Source organism: Ixodes scapularis, unplaced genomic scaffold, assembly GCF_016920785.2.
Source record: "Ixodes scapularis isolate PalLabHiFi unplaced genomic scaffold, ASM1692078v2 PGA_scaffold9__187_contigs__length_104089568, whole genome shotgun sequence".
NCBI classification, from domain to species: Eukaryota; Metazoa; Arthropoda; class Arachnida; order Ixodida; family Ixodidae; genus Ixodes; species Ixodes scapularis.
In genome coordinates this window covers 21,666,966-21,687,586 of record NW_024609884.1, presented here as the reverse complement: position 1 = coordinate 21,687,586, position 20,621 = coordinate 21,666,966, and the positions used below count along the sequence as shown (strand labels likewise).

The window sequence follows — 20,621 nt, the reverse complement described above, 5'->3', positions numbered from 1 at the left end:
GCAATATTAGACGCCATCCAGATGCCTAGAGGGCGCTAGTGACGAGCTACTTTGACTGCTTCTGGTTTCCAAATGCTCCCCCACCCTCAAACGCTTTACAAATGTAAAATTTACCAAATGTCACTCAACTCGACTGAAGCGCCCCGGAATTGTCGCAGACATTTAAGTGAGCCTACCGAGCTAGGTTACAGAACCTTCCATCCCAACACACCACTTACTTCACAGAGCTTCTTTCTTTCCCCTCAATGGGCTTCTTAAAGGGGTAGGGAAACAAAATTTCAGCGCTCATTTTCTAGCTTTAATGTGTTGCATGCTGCACCCTAACCTCAAAAATACCAATCTGCCACTGAAAAGCACAAGAAAACTAATCTTAAAGCTAAATAAACGATCTTTCAATGTGCACCTGGTGAACGCATGCGGAGCCTATTTGGCGCTCGAAATCTTTGAGAACAAGTGCCCGATAAAAGCTGTTTGGCAGAGAAAGCAATACGAAGAGACAACTTTTATAGCCCACGAACTTTATTCTCTACGTTTTGAATGTTTTTATCCGCTCATGCACGACGGGGTAATTTTTATATAGTGACAGGACTGGCATATTATCAATATATAAGCGTCACCGGATTGCTGGCGAGCCTTGAACACACTCTACATTCCTTTCGATTGTAATTTTGCTTCGAATCGTCGCTTGTTTTTACACACCTGCTGCGGAACACACGTTTGGGACTGAAATGTAGCGAAGTTAAACATAGGTCACTGATGAAGAAAAATGCGCTAACTAAAGCAATTACACTTTTACAGTGTTAATTAAGGTACATACTATTCGGTACGACCCAAATAACCAAAGTGTTCCATGTTATTTTCCGGCGAAGAGACAAAATGCACGCGCACCGGAAAAGTAGACTGGTTGCTGTCTGCTTCAATTTGCGTCACGGAAGTCGCATAGACACTAGCGCCAGTTGAACCTCTAGCGTACATTATAATAACTCTATGCTTGGGCCAGACCACCGTGGGCCAGACACACGCTCGTCACCACACGGGTACAAACGCGCTGACGCTATTGATACCACCACAACGCTGACAACGCCACCAAGGGCAAAGCTCATAACCACGCCTGCCTTGCTATTTCACGAACGCGGGAAATTTTTTCTTTCTGTTTTTGTTTGCGTCGGACATCCCACATGACGCATCGCGCTCTCCGCTCGCTTTCTTCGAGCGGTTGCTCGAGTGCAGTTTGGAACGAAAAATACAACCAGTCGCTCAAAATACAAACGTGCGATTATCATTTCCGGTTATTATCCGTCATACTTGACTCATTTCCGAACGAAATTTGAATATTTCAATTTTTGTTTCCGTACCCCTTTAACTTGCCCAAATCCACTCCCCCTCCCCTCCTCCCCCCCCCACCCCCCCCCCCCCTCAAAAAAAAATAGCAATGCAGCTTAACTGTTTTGTCTTCCTTTCTTCATTCCTTCTGAATAGGTTGAAATTGAATAACAAAAACGGTTAAAAAAAAAAAAAAAAAACCTGCACACCACTGTGCACGTGTCTTGTACTGTCCAGCCACTCGTTTAACTCTGCATGCAGAGATTCCGATTAAATTCACACAAAACAAACGTTGTCTTCACTTTCAAGATTTAATTTCATACACTTGTACAAACACTATATGAAAGGTTGCATCACTCATTCACTATGACATGGTTGGTGTCAGAAAAAGTCCAACGCTGCTTTTTTTTTTTTGTTTTGTTTTGTTTCCGCCAACACCGCATGTACAGGGTTTCTTCTTTTCGACACAGAAGGCACGACTCTTGTAGACTTCTCCGTGCCCGCCTTCTGAGATAGCTACCTCTAACGCTGACTAAAAAAAAATAAAAAAAAAATTATATAAAGAATGAAAAGATACAGGGGAAGTGGGACAACATTCTCTGCGCACACAACTACCTTACTCCATTTCTAAACATGATGTTCAAGCGCTGCACACTGCTTGTACACTTCATCGTGTAATGTGACATCATAAACAAAAACAGACAGTAAGGCAGCAAATAAATAAAATGTACACGTACAAATACAAGGAGCAAGAACTCGTAGGCATTGCATATCGATTTTGTTTTCGCTTTCAGATACTTGACCACGCATGAAGAACTCTAGTAAACTTTAATTCCAAAAGATGCAGGATAATAAAGCCATAAGGAAGTGTTGAACAAAGGCACTAGGGAGGAAGGAAGAAAATTATGAGCAAGCTGCTGGGAAAGTGCTACACTAATAGAGACAAAAAGAAGAGTACAAAATAATGGTCAAGTACCGAAAGGAACATGCAATGGAGTAGGGCAACCCCATAACAGGCTGTCGCAGAAAACAAAACATAGTTAGAGAAGTACAGTCTTTACACCACCTCCAAAACTATGCACAAATGCTCCATCATCTCTGAACAAGTGACAAGACAATGCTTCCCACTTTAAAAACTGCTCTGCACAACATCAAAAAGAAATTAGAAAAATATAACAGAAAAAAAAAAAAGCAGCTTAATAAGCCTTAGAAAATTCATAATCGCACATCCATTTGAATGAATACCATGCCAGTCTTCAGGCAGCCTGCTCACAAACCATACTGCATCTAAACCATGCTTGCTTTCCATCAGACCAACGAAACCACACAGCGCAAAAGGGAAAAGGGAGGTCTTCTGTACACAACCGCAAGTCCTTTGTACAACACCACAACTTGTCTCAAGAAAATCCTCCCACCCACAACAATGCAGGGCATCGCTTTCCACCATATTTCTCAACATGTTGGCCGCCAGCACGCAAGCCAAAATGCCAAGAATGCACTACTCTTCAGCACTGCAGGTGCATTCCAAAGGGACCAAGAAACTAAAAAAACAAAACAAGACTATGAGGTGTATCTTTGATGTTGCATTACAACTTTAGGTAAACACAAAGCTGGTGGGGAGGAAGGGGCAGAAACAAAGTGCACCAATACGACACTGACCCCAAAAAATGTGGCCTGCACTCCCATGACCTTCAAAATGGAGTAAAAAATAAATAAGCTGCGAGATTTGGGGGACTTCTCACACTCGTACAGACATTCACGCACAAGAAAAGAAAACAAAGCTTTATAGACTATTTACAAGCTTCCCGAAAGACAGCGGCGCAATAGCAGAAACGATTTGTGTTGCCCTTTGCTCACGTAATGCGCCTTTGTTTCGCTGTTTTGTAAACACGTGCATTAAAGAGCTTTAACACAAAAGAGGAGGGAGGAGGAAGGGAATGGGGCTGTTCCAGTTTCCAGACAAGCACAACCTGACAAACACACGGGGGCAGAAAAACGACAACACCGCAAAGCTTTCAGGAATGTCTCGCTCGTAAGAAATGTTAAGTGATGGGACTCGGGGTGGGCACGTGTCGGCTACACGCACGTCCAGAAAGGTCCGCCATTTTACGTCGACCCGCTCGGAAAGGAGAACTTGCGAACTGCATTACATGGATAGAACGCAAGGAGACAAAACTGTCGGCAATTGTAATACTCTTCGTTCCCAAAGATTGTAACACATAAGGTTGCCAGAAAAAAAAAAAAAAAAGAATATGGCAAAGGGGAACTGGGACCGAGGGTAAAAAAAACCCAAATTGTTCATCCGCCTGTCTTGTATACAAACCCGTAGACATAGAAAGCAAATGCTAAATGAGCATGCGCACTCACACACAAACACACACACAAAAAAAAAAAGAAAAAAAAGAAGATGCGTGAGGAATGGTTGGTTCACGCACCTGTACCTTCGGAAATGCAAATGGTCAAAAAAGTCTAAAATGTCCGTGGAAAAAGTCAGAAAAGTGGGGGAAACTGAAGGAAGTTAAAATGCACGTAGGTGTGCGTCTACTACAGAAGTATTAGGGCTGAACTAAATACAAACCAGACTGAGAGCCAAGTAGTGGTGCTATAAATAAAAGGGAGAGGGAACCAGCCGGGGAAGAACAGTGACCCTCTAGGGAGTATTGTCTAAAGGAGGCTCGTGCGGGGCCGCTGCTGTAGTCTGTCGGAGGTGGGCTACGACAGGGGCTTGTCGTCCGGGTCCTCCTTCCCGAGGTCCGCAGGGTCGTCCAGCTCATCTTCCGTGTTGTCCCGGTCGTCCGTCACCTTGCCGTCGTCCAGGTCGTCCAGGTCGTCCAGGTCGTTGCCCATGAGGCTCTCGTCGTCCGAGTCGAGGGACGGCGGGGGCACCGGAGCCGAGGTGGCACGTTTGGCCGGCTGGGGGGGCGGCTGAGGGGGCTGGGGGGGCGGCTGCTGCTGGGGCGGCGCCTGCTGCTGCGGGGGTGGCAGCACGCTGCTGCGCAGGCCCGCCCCGAGCACAGAGGTCACCGAAGGCCCGCCCCGCTTGGACGAGGCGAGCGACGAGCACGCCTTGCCGGCCGAGGCGACGGCGCTGGCCGACGAGAGCACTCCCGCCGCGCCCAGGCCCCCGAGGCCATTGACCAGGCCCGCCTGGGCCAGGGAGGCGAACGAGGCGGACATGTTGGTGGGCAGCGAGAAGCCGCCCAGGCCCAGCGGGTTGTAGAGCAGCCCCGACGGGTAGAGGAAGGGGAACGAGGTGGAGGCCAGGCTGGCCGACGAGGTGGGCAGGGTGCTCGAGGGGCTCTTGGAGTGGCGCTCCGAGCCCTTGGGCAGCGCCGAGGGTGTGGCGCGGTCCCCGTCCTTGGCCTTGCCGTCCTTGGCCTCGTCGAAGGGGCCCTGCAGGCCCTGGAAGCCCAGGCCGGGGAAGCTGAACAGCGGGTTGGCCAGGCCCATGCCCGCGAGGCCCCCGAAGGGCAGGAACAAGGGCGGCGTCGTCGACGAGCTCGAGGGCGACGGGGACGTCACGCTCGCCCCCTTGCCTGGGTCCATGAAGAATTTCAGGCCCGGGAAGTTGCCCAGCATGCCGCTGGTGAAGCTCAGAGGGTTCAGGGCGGAGGTGGAGGGAAACCCGAGGTTTGCCGCCGCTCCGGAGGACGTCCCCCCGAGGCCCGACTGGTGCAAGCTCGACAAGAGGGACGCGGCCGTCCTCCTGCCGCGCTTGCTGTCGGGCGTCGTCACGCGCTCCTTCGGGGCTTCCGGGAGATGACCCTGTGGACACACCCACCTCACGTCACCCCACGCCCAGGCAACACACCCGCGACGGGTACGTACACGTTTGCGCCTTGCAGAGGACTGCTGAGACATTTGGTTTTTAGCTTCCTCACTTTGCCTCGAATGCTGCAACCACCTCTGTAAAAACAGAACAGTGTTACATTGCACACGCGAGCAATGCACAAATGATAATTACCCTTTCCTTGACGAGCTGGGACCACTTGGGATCCACGTCGAACATGGGGTTTTTCTCCAGCCACTCGGCAAGGTGCTTCAGAGGAGGTGCCTTGCTTCCCGTGATCTGCACAAACGTTGCCCATCTCACGCCAAATGCTGCGTGTGCCCACACAAGGACCGCTACTGCTTACCTTCTTCCCGGTGAGCCGATTGATCACGGAGACATTCTCATCTCCGGTGAGGCGGTGCGGATCCAGCTTGCTGGGGTCCAACCGAGGTCTCCTGCCCCTTCGCCTTGACTCGGGCAACTCGAGCAACTCCAGTTGCTGCCGTGACCAATGGAGAAAAAAGCATTTTAAGCGAGAAGGGCACACTTTTGCCACAAACCCCTTCCCGAGAGACAAAAGCTCCAAACCGGCCTTAGCGACAGCTCCTAGCACCGGAGACGCCCACCTACGGACATCACACGTGCAGCGCAACAACTCACCACAAAGTTTTTACTGGTAAACACCAGAAAGTAAATGAATACTAGCGGAAACATATGCTGCAAGGGGAAGAGCAAGCTAAGAGAGTTAGCTTCTGTCCCAGAGAACAAATATGCAGATGGCAACAGAAGACGGAAAGACCGTTAGTGTCTTTCCGTCTTCTGTTAGTAATTTCATCTTTAATGCACAAATTAAAATGTGACCCTTCTTCAAGGTTAGAAACACTGTTCTTCTGCTTTGAGAAAAAATTCACAAGGTCTATTATGTTGCCCATAGAACAAGAAGTAAAGCAAGGGATGCATTAAAGACAGACACATGATGTAGTTGCCGAATCATCCCTCTTAATGTGCTCAGTCATCCTTCTTAATGTGCTGAGTCATCCTTCTCAATGTGCTGAAGTCCCCTTGTCTGCTCCTGCCTTTAGGCACCACAGATTTAAAGTGTGCTAGGCAATATATTATGCAAGGGTTCTCAAACTGGGTTCCGGGGAACACAGGGGTTCCATGAGCTGGTCTTATGGGTTCCGCGAACAACCAAATTGCAAACCCCCCCCCCCCCCCCCCCCCCCCCCCCCATGCCGCAGGCTGCGCGGCAAGACCATGCGAAGCACCTTCATTTTACTTTATACTGGCATTGCGATTGATATGGTGGGGATATATGGGAACCAGCACAAGCAAAATTGCCTACAATTGTGCATCTGTTGCTTCTCGGTCGGCAAATATAAAGGAGGGGCGGGGGAGGTAAGGGGCCATTGATTGGGCCACTGACACCGAAACTGGACTGGGGAGGAAGAAGAAACATGAAGAGGAGAAAGATACCGGAAGAATGTATTTGCAGCTTTTTAAAAGCCACAAAAAATGCCTATCATATTTTTTGTCCATTTCTAGTATTGGGCGTGTGCCTTCAATGACCCACAACTTTAATTATCTTTGGTAGTCGTGTCTAAACCATAGAGAATGGCACTTGACCAGAAAGAAAAGAGTGAGCGCAACTCAAACCGGTCAGATCTTGATCGGCAGTTTTCGGGAAGAGAGAAAACGAATTGCGAGCCGCAAATTGTGTTCTCTGAAGTTGGGCTCTCATATGTCATGTAAAAATAAAAACCTTGGCACGCATAAATACCCTGTCAGTGGCCTTTTAAGGCCCTAAAGAGTCACAAGTGTGTGAACGGGCTCTTCACCGAGAGACGGAGCCCCTGGAGTGCCGGTTCTTGGCGAAAACATTGGCCAATCTTTCGAGGTTAAACGGGGCATTGTTTGGCACCCTCTTCTTACGGGGACCAGAAGGGAAGCAGTCACTTGAACCACAGGTTGTCCAGGAGGACCAACCCCAAAAACACAGAACGAGTGTGCACTCACGTGGCTCGATAGGGAAGGCATAGGCGAGAAGGCCATGGCTGCCGCAGCCGCTGTCAGGCTCGGGTGGCTGGCCATCAACTCCGGGTGGTCGTCGAGCCAGCGCTTCAAGTCCTGATGCATGTTGGCTGCCGCCGTGGCCTGCTCGGCTGCCTGCTGCTGCAGTGCCGACGAGGAAGACGACGAAGTGCCGCCGCGAGAATCCATGCCCTTGTTCGCGTTGGGGAGGCTCGTGGCCACGCTGCTCAGGTTTGGGATGTCCGGGCCGCACAAGGAAGCCCCGCCCTCCGAGGGGTCCCAGAGGGAGCGGCTCGACCGCCTGCCCCGCCCCTGCCGGCCGTCTGGTCCGTGCGAGAGCACGCCCGACGACAACATCGACGACAGGGACAGGGGCACCGCGGGGCTCTTGTGCGACTTGGGAGGTTCCTCGTGGCGGCTCTGTGGGCGCAGCGGCGTTAGGCCCCGACCCCTAGGGCCGTCGGGTGCCCTCACCTTCCTGGCGAGCAGTCTCTCAAGCTCCTTCTCGTCCACGTGCAGTCTCCCACCCGACATGGGCAGGGCCATGGGCGCAGGGGGAGGCGGCGCCGTGGCAGACGTCGTCGACGAGGCGTCAGAGTCCTCGCGCTCGTCCGCGCTCGAGCCAGGCTGCCTGTGCTCCTCGCGCAGCTGCTGCTGCTTGCGCGCCTGCAGGTTCAGGGCCAGCGCGTCGATGCGGCTACCCCCCGAGCGGCGGCCCCGTGTGCCCCCACGCCCGGCCACGGCCCCGTTGAGCAGGGCTGATCGCACCGAGGGCACCATGGTGGCCGCAGCGCACAGGTGCGACGTGGGCGCAGAGCCCGAGCTCAGGTCCATGGGCGGCTCCTCGGCCGTGCCCTTGGCCGGGGGTGGGGTCGGGGCCGACGCCTTCACCCGCAGGTCTAGCATGCCCAAAGAGCTGGGCGGCCGCGCTGACGAGCCCTGGTGGGCCGGAGGGGGCGGGGCTGTGGGCGACGCCCCCTTGGCCGGCTCCTCCCGGTGGGCCGCCTGCGGGGACGCCGCAGGGGCCACCGTGGGGCTCTGCGCCGGTGGCGGCGGCGGCGGCGGCGGGGCCTGCGCACTCGTGCTTCCCGGGAGGCTGCTGGGCGGCGGGGCAGGAGCCAGGAACTGCTGGAGTTGCTTCAGTTGCTGCTGTTGCAAGTTGTGGGACAGGAGGGCCCGTAGTTTGGCTGCAAGCAGGGAAAAGTCAGTCCCACGTCTGGCAGACGACCACTTACCCCTCACTCACCTCGTTCCGCCTCTATTTCGAACCTTCGTCTCCTTCTTCTCCGCCTTGTACCTCTGAGCAAGTCTTCGTTCTGAAAGAATTGCACTTAGAACGGGTGTGGCACAAGACCCACGGCCCAAGAGCAGGGCACTCACTGGAATAGGGGGGACGGGGCTGTGGCGGCCAGCGGGAACAGCTGCCGCCACAGGTTCCACCGGGGGTGCCGTGGGGACCGGCACTATGGTGACCGGGGAAGGCACGCTGGGCGCCACTGCGGCCGGAGACAGTCGCGAAGACATGTCGGGGACCAGGACCGGGGGAGGCAGTGGTGGTGGAGGGGGTGGGTGCTGCTCCCTCACCACCATGGCAGGGGTGTGTTCGGGAGTGGCGTGGGGAGTCAGTTCGGAGCCAGAGGCCGCTGAGGACACCACAGGAGAGGAGGGAGACTCGGTGGGAGTTGCCGGCAGCATGGCGATGCATTGCCGGGGCACAGGCCACTCCTTCTTCTCCACCGCGTGCACCACATATTCCAGCCGAATCTGCAGCACCTTGTCCTGCAGGGGCCATATCTGGATTTACTCCCACCAGCTCTAGCTTTCAATTACAAAAATACATCACCTTGAACCTCTCACCTCACCTGGAAACCGCAAAGTATTTGATCGACAGAGAGCACAGCCCCTTACGCCTCGTTCAGTTTTGAAAACTCTCATGCCCCAAACCGAATTTGGTCATCAAATAAAAAAAAAATCGGCAACGGTCACATTTGTTGCTGCTCGCAGTGTCTCACGGCTCCGGGCTCTTGTGGAGACCAGAGAAGACAGCCTCTGGCCCGTATAGTATTTGAAAAACAGCTCTCGCGGGCTTTCTATTGCAGTCAACACTTTGCCACTATGCAATATAAAATAGCTAGCAGCCCACTGTGCCACGAGATTGCCCAACGTTCATTTAGCAATATGAGAATGCATCAATAATACAACGAGCAAACAGAAGATAATGCACGTATGTACCACTCGCACCCAATCCTGCATTAATTTTATTCCACAGGTTTTTTTCGTAACCGCTGTCTTTGTTAATGAGATGCCTGCTGTCAAAGAGTTGGACAATTCTTAAGTCTCGACGAGTATTTCTATCGGCAGAACGAGACCAGCGAGATGTCGCCTTTTGCATAACGTGGGAACTCCGACAACTCTGGCAACTCGGCCCAGGATGTGACATCAGCAAACACCATTTAATTTGTGCATTCTGATCGGCTCAGGCAACACGGAAATTTTTTTATGCACACAAAGAAATTGGCCCCGAACAGATTCCTCTTCCGGTCAAATATTACGACGGAATAAGAAAACAATTTGCTGCCCAGTGTCAAATTTCTTGCAGATTCGCAAGTGTGTACGAGGCATAAGAAAAATTCAATGGAACATCTTAATTCGTCAGAACGAACCAACTCGACTAGGAAAAACAAGTGCTACACCCTACCTTGGGCCAACGGACAGGATTACGGGTGGAATGCGTCAGGAAGTGGACTAGAGCGGGCTCAGTCCCGCCATCTCCTTCCAGGTTAAAGCTCTCTTGGCTTAGCACTTCATCTTGTTGCGAGTTGGTTTCCTGCAGAAAACGAACCCTCCATTTTAAGCTTTTCCACAATAACCGGTACACGTATACCGTATTAACACGAATGTAGGTCGACCCTTTTTTCAATTTTTAAAGATCTAAAGTGGGGGGGGGGTCGGCTTATAATCAAACCAAAGCATTCCACCACCGGCAAACAACCGCAATATCATGAACACCCCGACTTGTTACGAGTTCAGCCCGCTGGACCTCTAGTATTGCACTATTCTATGTGCTCATTTTACAAATTAATTATTTTTGTATTTGCGCGAACGAGTATTATTGATAGCGATTCGCAAATTAACCCGAATATATGGCGGTGGACAGCGCATGGCGCGCCCAACTCCCGGGGGGGTGGCGGCACTTCTTGTAAGAGCCACACCGGAGGCCGCTGGAACAGCCTCATGGCTCACTCGCCCCGTGGCTTCTCTTCGCTGTTTTTCGCACGATTCACGGTAGCAAATCGTTCGATTGAGCGACGAGATCATGCTGGAGCGCTATGTTTTTTGCTGTTTTTTTATTGACACGCGTGATCCGGGCAGTTTAGATTTTCGGTGCTCGTTTATGGCCACTCAGAAGCAACCAACTGCGCTGTTGGAAGCAAGTTCGACCAGTCGGAGCGGGTGATGCTCCAGTGGAGTCTGCAGTGGCGCGGGATCTTAAACTGTGACGGCAAATAAAGAGGCTTCTGTAGGCCAAAGGCTGGCTCCGAAGTTGAAAGTCAGGTTTGTAACGTACGCCGCAAAAGTATGCAATCGGTCCCTACCCGTGACGTGCAACGCGATCGCCGAGCAAGCGTGGAAGATGCGGTTGATCCTGTCATTTGCGAAGTGCGAGATTTCGTTGGACGACGCCGACGACGTGCTTTGAGAACGTAGCAGTGACGACGACGAGACTGACATCACCAGTGCGGACAAGTCGTAGTCTAGTCGCGGACGGAGTGAGAACGACAGTGAGCAGCTTCAGTTGTCCCGCCTCCAGCGTGAACTTCCTAGTTTCGATAACGCCCGGCCATATCATGCACCTTGCGCAGCTAAAGCACGCCAGAAGGCATCGATCGCGTGTTGGAGGCTCGGCTTTTGAAACAGATACTTTGCTGTTCTCCCGTGTCCGCAGTAAAATGCGCATCTGAAGATTTTTTGCTGATGTGCATTTGGGGGGGGGGGGGGGGGTTGACTTACAATTGTGTAAATACGGTAGTTCACTAATCCTGAATGCATTAAAATGACCCACCTGAGATTCTTCAGCCAGTTGCGGTGTGAGAACACGAAACGGAGGAAATCCAATTATGGTTTTGATTCCACCTGGAGCCAGCTCGCCTGGCTCCTGCTCCGTATCCGTTTTTTCCACGTCAGTTTTTGAGTTGTCGTCTTCGATGACTGGTGGTGGAAGGGGGAGGGGCTCAGCCACCACCTCGGGAGCTGCAACTGGCACCGCCTTGTCCGCATTGCACGGCTCTTCATTTTTAACTTCCTGATCAGTCTTTGGCGTGCTCTCAAACCCAGTTAGTCCTTCCACTTTGTCCGGCTCTTTGCCGAAGGAGTCGGCAGTTTCTGTGGGCTCCTGGACATCTGTTTCTTCCGAAGGCACGGAGGAGCCTGTTGAGAAAGCAAAAAGGACGACATCCTGTATTAAGCCCTAGCTCTGGGCAACTGGGCTCTAGACACAACACTACTCCCAGGACGAGGGATACATCTCGCAATACCAACCCTCGACACAGCTTTCCTCTTTCTCGGCGGGGCAGGTGGTGTCCTCGTCCAGCCCTTCTGGATCTTTGGCGGCTGGCTCCTTTGTGGCCGGCTCGTCCTCTTCCATTCTCTCTTCCTCTTTGTCCTTTTCTGTGCTTTCTTCCATGGGCTCGTCCGGAGCTGTTTGCGTTTCTTCAGCAGGGGTTTCGGGGGCGGCATCCTTTTTGTCCCCCTCCCCGTCAAGCTCCATCGCAGAGTCTTCCCCCTTCCCGCTCTCTTGGGAGTACTCCCCTGCGTTGGCTTTCTCTTTGGCTTCAAAAGCCTCTTTGTCCACGCTCGGAACGTCGGTCTCTGCTTCACACTTCCTCTCTGGAGGCTCTTCGTTCTCCTGCGTGACAGCCTTCTCCATGTCGCACAAATCTGTCTTGGTTGGCTCAGGAAGAGCAACGGTACAACCTTCGTCCTTGGGCGGAACGAGTGGCGGCGGTAGAGGGGGGAGCTCCTTGAAGGGTCCATCCTTGCCTTCTTCACTGGGTACTTTCAGGCCTGTCATCAAGCCAGAGTCACCTGAAGGGGGTAAACAGAAAAATCAGCAAAAATAGTCTCAAACAATAGTTACTTATTTTTATAGGCCGTTTATCAAATGGTGAAAACTGTGAGGTCACCACTTTCCACTAGCCCAGGTGCTACTCTAAGTACTACCAACGAGTTACTTCAAACAGTACAAAATGACGCCAGGACTGTCCAAAACAAAGCTATGTGCAGATGTAAGAAATCAGCGTGAGAGCTAAACACTACATAAGGTGCACACCTGAGCAGCGCAAAAGGCTCGCAACCTATGGCAGTTACTATTGCAAATCATAACAGAGGGCACAATTCATAATTTCTCCATACCCAGTCAAAACCAAGCTCAATCAGGATCTCACCATTGATAAACTTCTTTAATTAAGTTGGAGCCACTAAATAGCATTCTAAATATAAGTTATGTGCAGCCAGAATCAAAGTTACCTGGAAAGCAAGGCAGATTTTATCCTCATCTATGTGTGTATATACCATATTTTCCGGTGTATAAGACACACTTTTTTTCCACAACTTTCGGCGGTGCGGCTTATACAAAGGTGCGTCTTATATACTAAGTTTTACTTAGAAACTTGGAAAAAGTGGGGAGTGCCTCTTATACACAGGTGTGTTTTATACAACGAAAAATACGGTAATTTTTTTTAATCGATGCTGGGGCTTATGGCCTTTACATCCATTCCCAAGCTCACCAAACCTAAGTGAATACCTCTTGCACACCTATATTAAACATGTTCGAGGTGGACAACATGTTGCACTCAAATAAAATTCATTCATGGCATACAATTGAACCTCAATTTAACGAAGTCGTCTTTTGAGCCGAAAATTTTGTTAAATCGCGAATTTTGTTGGACCGAGGTTTTTGTTTTTAGCATTGCAATTGGTTTTCCAGGCTCCCGAAACCCTCCAATTGCCTCACATTTTGAAAGTGAGCGTTTACAAATAAGATTCCACTACAAAATGTGGAGGTAATAGAAGAATGCAGTTCATCTATCCTCACTTTGTACGGTTATGGGAGCAGTGCCTAACACCACAGAACAGCATGCAGTCGGGAAAGCAAGCACTGGCACTTACGGTAGCCATAATACTGTCCTTCAACTTCGAAATTGTCGAAAGCGAACTCTGCGAAATTTCATACTTCTCGGCAACCGTCTTTTCCTTTTCGCCAATCGTCACTTCAGCAATTATTTTCGCCTTGATGTCAAGCGAGAGAACTTTCCTTTTGTGCGGTACACCACTCGAGGCACAAAACAATTTTTGTTGTTGCAGATACGCAAGAGCTGTAGTTCGCTGGGTGTAGGTGCATGTAATGGTGGACATTATTTTTTCCACGAGAGGCAGAGGCTACGAGGCTACTCATTATTATTATCCTCACCACCGGTGTGCTTTTTTTATTTTGTGAAAAAGCTAATGACCGCACATTTCTATGCTAGTTTTCAACAATAAGATTTGTTTTTTAATTTTTTTTTCTTTCTCGTGGAGGTTGCCGATATGTGTACGTGCGATTTCCAAAAACTTTCGTTAAATCGAAACTGCAGCGCACAAGTATTTCGCTAAATCAAGAGATAAAATATACTGTCTTCAATGAAAGCAAGATAGGAAGACACAAAAAATATAGTTAAATCGCGAATTTTGTTAGATCGGGGTTCGTTAGATCGAGTTCCAACTGTATACGACTTAATAAAACTACAAATAAACATTTAAACACATGACAACATCAATAAAACACAATGTTTCGGGCTTCTAACAGAATTAACATTTACATTAAACACAGAACAATTTGTCAGGAGACAAGTTTTACTAAGCTAAGTGTTGACCGGGTAGGTCATATATTGAAAAATTACGATTATATGCAAAATTGCGATTTCCTCCCAAAGAGATGTTGACATGGCTTTGGTCGAATAAACTACACTGAAATAAACAAAAACTTTCCCTACGACAGTGGTTCTCAAAAGCATGGATGTGTCGGGGACCCCCCGGGGACCTGGCATAGTGACGGAGGAACCCATGCAAGCGTAGAAGGGGCAGGGATATAAAGTAAGACAATTGCAGTGAAAGGGGCATCCTTTAGTGTTATAGACAGAAGTGAGAAGCATCAAGTAAACGGATGAATTGATAAATAGATGGTAACGGCGGTACCCTTTATAAGTGGCAGTAGCTTGCATCACCTAGCCAGAGTCAACAAAAAAAATTAATTATTTTTTTTAAAGAAGTGAGGAGGGGGGGGGGGGGGGGGGGGGGTTAGGGGTTAAGGTGAGGGCTTCGTGGACCCCGAAAATAGCTTCATGGATCCCAGCGGGTCCACGGAACCCCCTTTAAGAACCACTGTTCCATGAGAAATCGACTTAGAAATGGGCTGCGGTACAAAGCTCCAAAAATGTTGCCATCCAATTGAACAAACGGAAGTTCAATAGAACGAACAATGACCGCACCTGTAGGTGCTGCAGCAGGAAGGACAGGACCATGACTGATGACAACCACAGGTGGCTTCGCGGCAGCCTGCGCCCGTACGACGTCGCGGAAGGAAAGCTCACCATCGTTGAGTAGGTGGTAGTCCATGCGACTGAGACCATACCTGCAAGTGCACAGACAGTACCCCTTACCGCTGCTGCAAACGCAACAAATTTATCAGATACCACCAATGAGACTACATTCCTCAATAATTTCTCCGTCCAAGAGAACGAGTCGATCCGAAACAAGGTGCGTGGACATATTCTCGAATTTTGTCTAATACTAAAAAATGCACGGTTAGTCAGAAGTATTCTTTGCACCAGACTACACGTTCGTGTACCAGAAAATATGAAATCGGTGCTCAACCGATCTTCGCCGTGCAAGACGTCAAAGCAGACAGCTTCGAGCGCAGCCTCGTAAAAAGAAAGTGCTCACTTGGCTGCGCCAATGAGCAGGTCTTTGTCGTGACGGCCACAGATCCACCAGTCTGGCAGGTCCATGGACGGCTGGCACAGCTTGAGTCGCTCTTCCAGTTCCGGGTGCGGCAACACCTCCTCTCGAATCTTGCTGAGCAGTTCGATGCGTTGCAGGCAGCGTGTGGCACGCTCTTCCGAGATGGGCTCCACCACATACTGCAGGTTGTCGTCCTCCTCGCCCAGCTTGCGGCCACACACGCGGCGGCACATGGCACGGAAGGAGCGGAAGTACTCCGTCAGGGTGTCGTCCCGTTTGCGCTCCAGCCGTCCCACCGTACGGAAGCCGTCCCAGACAAAACGTTGCTCCTGGCTACGATAGTCCACGCCGTAGCAGGACACCGCTCGGTAAAACTCCGCCTCTTCTCTCCGTGACCACCTAAGGGAGGAAAAGAGAGTGCCACTCTCAGCCCAGCTGAGCACATTCCCAAGTTCGCACAAGCTTCCATTCTCAAAGACTACTGCAAAATGTACAAGACTACACACAAAAGTCAAAGAAAGTAATCCATACAAAGGAGTTACACTGCCATAATGCACAATGTACAGCCGCAACAGAAAAAGAGTAGCACAAGTGACCGACGACCGGAGCGGCAAAATCGCGACACGTGGCGCTATTGTTCCCGAGCGCGCCGATAGCGAGAGTGCCAGTCACGTTCGATGCCTCAACGCGGGGGTGGCCGACAGAAAGCAACCCATCCTAAAGCCCGCATTTCGAATGTTATCTTATCCCTCAATTTTCTGACGGCCACCCCCCGCGTTGTGACACTGAACGTGACTGGCACTCTCGCTATCGGCGCGCTCGGGAACAATAGCGCCTCGTGTCGCCTTTTTGCCGCTCCTGTCATCGGTCACTTATGCTACTCTTTTTCCGTTGCAGCTGTACTTCAGTATGCTAGTAAGCAAAGTCATGATTAGTATATTAGTGCAATAATAATAAAAAAAAGCCAAAAGTGCGGGCAGCTTGTAGGTATAGCAAAGACTAGTGTTGTGCAAATATTAAAATTTTCTAGTACTAGCAATTTAGAATATATGCTACTCAACATTCGCTTCAATGTGAACTGCAATATTAATATTTATTAAGGGGTGGGGGGGGGGGGGGGGGGGGCAGTACCCAGAAAAAAAAAAAAATTCTGCAAAAGAAGTTGATTTTGAAAAATGTCATATTTACATCCACCACGATCTAGAAAGTACTACCAGAAAGTTTTATTAGTTTACATTGCATAGTTATTTTTTTATAAATTATTTTCGGTCCATCGATGCTAATGAAAAGCTAGAGGTTGGAGCCCTTTAAAAACATTTTTCTCTATTCCACTTTATGGTATAAATTTCACTTTAGGAAAACTATTGTTTTGTTATTATGTAGCTTGGATTAATTTTTATGAGTTTTTCTGGGGTGAAATTTTTACGAAAATAGCTATGGACTTGTATTTTTTATTTTTGTCATTTCTTATGATCAAGAACTAAAATTTTGGACAAGGGATGGAAATCTAAAAGAGTATTTGTGTGTATGTGGCTTTTTTGTCATGAAAGATGGTATAATATAGAAATATAGCTCCGTAGTTATCTGCTCTGAACTGTCCTAAAGCAATATAACACATAAAAACAACAAATTTATAAGTATTTTAAAAACGATAGTTTTCCTACCCAGACACGCTCACTTTCACCTTTGAACATTTGCAATTTTGTTTGTACTTCACCCAGGTTAACAAAATTGGGCAGAAATGTTCTCAATATCAACAGAAACAAGCCCTGTAAATGTCATTTAAATCAGACAAGTGGTTCAAACATTCACTTTTTTTTGGGTAGTGTTGATCGCAGCAGGTCAGTGCCGCTGAACACGCTTTTTTCGGAGCACCGGTGCACCGCCGAGAGGCAACATCCGCAGAGCTTGCTTCCGCAATGTTGCTCCTCCCAAGTGCAACGGTGCTCAGTAAGAAGCACACTCAATGGGACTAAACCGGTGCGATCAACAGCTTGAAAAGTACAAATAGTGCAACCGCTTGCTTAGAAGGAAAGCACACTTTCAAAGCGGAATGATGCACGCACGCGTCTGGTGTATAGAAAAAGAAATTAAAACTCTGTGAATGCTGATACCTACATCGCACAAAACTTTTCAAAATTACACATGCTATTATGCATGAATACATGTGAAGCAGAGACGTCCTGACAACCTGCATTAATCATTCGTCAATCAATCAATCAAGAACATATATAAATCCTCTCGATTAGGTATAGCTGGGTATCCTAGGTTTAATTTGATGTAAAATGTGTCATTTACTTGCAAACCCAATGTAGACATTGAATTTTCTGAGCCCACAGTCGATAAATATAGTAGTCTGTTTAAAACTAATTTAGTTTAGAAATGAACAAATGAACAGCTTTTACCAAGTTCAGCTGGGTTTTCGTTTGAGAATGGTGCAGTAGTGAAAGGCTTAGAGAAACTATTCAATATTAAATTAAAAATGTTCAACCAAAACCACTATTTGCTTCGAATTTGCTTCAAACTCAAAATCCACCATTTGCACATGACTAGGGATGCCGCAAACTTTTTTCGAATCGAAGTTTCGATGATTGAATCAAGCGGTTCGGAAGGTTCGAAAGATTTCGAATTTTCTATATCGTAAAATTAGACGGAAGTCGAATTTTCGAACTTGTTAAGCTAAGAAGTTAGACGCTTTTCGAACTGTTGAACTTATTACGCTAAAAAATTCGATCCTTTTCGAACTTATCACGCTGCAAAATTCGATGCTTGTCGAACTTCCGAACTTGACTGACCAAAAAATTCGATGATCTTCTAACTTTCGAATTTCTTGCACTAAAAAATTTGAAGCTGTTCGAACTTTCGAATTTCTTATGCTAAGGAATTCAATAATTTTCAAACTTTCGAACTTATTTATCAAGAGAATTCGAAAAGTTTCGAACTTTCGAATCCTGAAAAGTCAAAAGTTCGACGAACTTCAAACTTTTTAGAAGTTTGACGTTCGTCGAACTTCGAAAGACCGACGGACGGTTTCATTTGAATTCAAGTAGTGAGGTACATTGGTAATTTTTTTCTCGAATTTTTACATGTGGTGTTGCGTTCTTTACGAAAGACAATGCCGTTTATTTCAATGTTCTGGCATGCTTAGTTTTAAAGAAATAAATTCCCGAAGGAGCGAGGAAGGACGACGGGTTTTTGACGATTATCGTTTGTGCCAGATTTGAAGCGCGATGTAGCCGAAGCTATTTATGGAAGAGATGTTAAACTTTTTAAAAATGATCTTGTATAGCCTAGGTAAGTGTCGTCTGAAGATATGATTACTGTTATTTAAGGTGAGTTTCGAAGAAATGTCCAAACATGTATCTACATGCAATTATGCCCTAAACTTGGTGTTTATTTTCGTCTAAGTTGTTTGAGGTATCACATTTAAATTAACACCACAGACAGTACATGTCATTGCCATCTGCAGAATACAAAATAATGTATTTATTGTTTTTTCACGTTCAGGGATAAAAAAACTCATGAGAGAAGATTTCTAATATTGTTCAAGTTCAGCACAGCATTAAAAAAAAACTTTTTTTTTTTTTTTTTTTTTTTTTTTTTTCGCTTCACGTTTTTGGGACGTGTTTCTTTTAGCTTGTACACATTTTGGTAGGAGAAAGTTGTTTCGAAGTTCTGAACCTCTGAATATGCAAGAATGCAACATTTCCTGCGAATTCTTGATAGTTCTTTTTTTTTTTTTTCTAGCTTTTTATTTTAGCAAATATTAATATGCTTTTTTTTTTTTCCATTGGCACAGTCATTTAGGTCGTAAAGACATAGCTTTGAACTTCCGAACCACTAAGCATAAGACGAGTAGTGCTTTCTGACAACGAGTTTCTAACAATGACCATCTACGCAATCTTTTATGCAGTGAAGAGCGACAGTAGCTATAAATATGCATAAATAATTTCAGATTAAAATAAGCTCAACCACGCCCTCTTTCCCCGTATTGTTTTCTTTAACTGTCCGAAATATCTGGAAGGAGGGCTGAAGCTTAGGGCGACTGAAGGCTGGTTCATAAATTTGCGTTCGAGTGCATTGCGACCGACACAACCAGCTTTTAAGCCACTTACAGTGGTGGAGCTCATGAAATGTATTTGGGAGCAGCCACGGGAGCAGCTGAAACCGCTGTTTTGGAGCAGGTTGGGAGCAGCTAAAACTACATTCTGGAGCAGGCTAGGAGCAGCTCAAATCAGTTTTCATTGCACTTGAGCTTGTGTGTTAGACAAGCACAGGAGCAATTTCAATTGTGCTTAGGAGCACAAATGAACATGAGTGGTTAGGAACCTAGGTAGATGGGATAACAGTGTAACACAGGCGAAAACTTGAAACTCTGGGAGCCTTAATGCGAACCAAAAAGCAAGTGTCATATGTTTCTGAAGATGGTGTCCTTGATATTTTCTCAGTGGCTTTCAGCTGCTCAAAATGTAAATCAACACTGCTTATCGCACAACCCACACGTGCTCGACATAGTAATTATATGTGCGAACCTCTTGATGTGCGTAAGCAACGGACGTGCAGTTGCGTGGAGGAACAGGGCAACAAATTTCGAGTTCATCCTTTTGTGCAACTCAATATCGAAGGATCAGACTACGATTAACGGAGTTACCGTGTTCAAAGCGATTAGCAGGAGCAAGGTTAAAGTACGCCGAGCAGATTTACCGCTCGCGTGACAGCTGCTAGCCGACAAGGTTTCGGATCGGACTGCGTTTCAGTTCTATCAAATCACGAATTATCTTGCGGGAATGCGGTTCCAACTTCTAACGATGAAGTACTAAAAAGAATCTTTTGCTCATTTGTTTTCAACTGGCTGAAGTCCGGATCCTGGGCCGCAGAGCCTCAGGCAATCTGACGCTTAACGACTCGACCTCACCTCGGCCGACTTGCTTAACCACTATGGTTGAAGAATAACAATCCAGTCGCAAGTGTAGCGCTTCCAATCCGATCCCCGAGTTTTTTTCGCGCGCTTCCGAGTCGGGATACACAGGGAGAATAAACAGAACAAAGGATTGCAAGGCCGACCAAGCTAAACGTGCTCATTGTTGCCAATCGAGTCTATAGAAACTGAAACCAAGACAAAATACAATTGTTTTGGGCGCACGTTGTGCGATTTCGTGCATAATGGCGCAAGGTATTGACTGTGGCGCAGTTTCCGTGAAATGGCGCAGTATGGTGCAGACAAATGCTTCTGGCGCAAAATGGCGCAAATAGCGCAGCCGTTCCACCCCTGCACTTATGACCGCCATCCCTGCTGCTGCGCTGCCTGTCGTAAGCACACACAAGAGGCTTAAAAACAGGTTTTGTCGGAGTCAACCACGAGTGTGTGAATCAGCCTTAAGCTCTAAAGGTGGTCGGTGAATACCGAATGCTTACTTAGCTGTGATTACCCCCTGCCACGTGATCATTTTAATCAATGGTGTAGTTAGTCAGTGGTTAGACAGGCACTAGTGAAGAC

At 48.2% G+C, this 20,621-nt stretch overlaps 1 protein-coding gene across 1 annotated transcript in view; it reads right to left on the bottom strand.

Annotated features, from left to right (window-relative positions):
* Positions 1 to 1,615: 1,615 nt before the first annotated feature.
* Positions 1,616 to 20,621, bottom strand: part of LOC8052408 (chromodomain-helicase-DNA-binding protein 7) — a 78,830-nt gene continuing 59,824 nt past the window's right edge. Inside the window, exons 34-46 of the mRNA XM_040500029.2 lie at positions 15,107 to 15,523; positions 14,653 to 14,795; positions 11,666 to 12,211; positions 11,190 to 11,554; positions 9,825 to 9,953; positions 8,507 to 8,905; positions 8,373 to 8,442; positions 7,601 to 8,313; positions 7,112 to 7,546; positions 5,460 to 5,594; positions 5,288 to 5,392; positions 5,152 to 5,229; positions 1,616 to 5,088 (exon numbers count right to left, since the gene is read on the bottom strand). Coding sequence (XP_040355963.1) covers positions 4,036 to 5,088; positions 5,152 to 5,229; positions 5,288 to 5,392; positions 5,460 to 5,594; positions 7,112 to 7,546; positions 7,601 to 8,313; positions 8,373 to 8,442; positions 8,507 to 8,905; positions 9,825 to 9,953; positions 11,190 to 11,554; positions 11,666 to 12,211; positions 14,653 to 14,795; positions 15,107 to 15,523 — 4,588 coding nt within the window. The 3' untranslated portion in view covers positions 1,616 to 4,035. The remainder of the gene's footprint in view (positions 5,089 to 5,151; positions 5,230 to 5,287; positions 5,393 to 5,459; positions 5,595 to 7,111; positions 7,547 to 7,600; positions 8,314 to 8,372; positions 8,443 to 8,506; positions 8,906 to 9,824; positions 9,954 to 11,189; positions 11,555 to 11,665; positions 12,212 to 14,652; positions 14,796 to 15,106; positions 15,524 to 20,621) is intronic.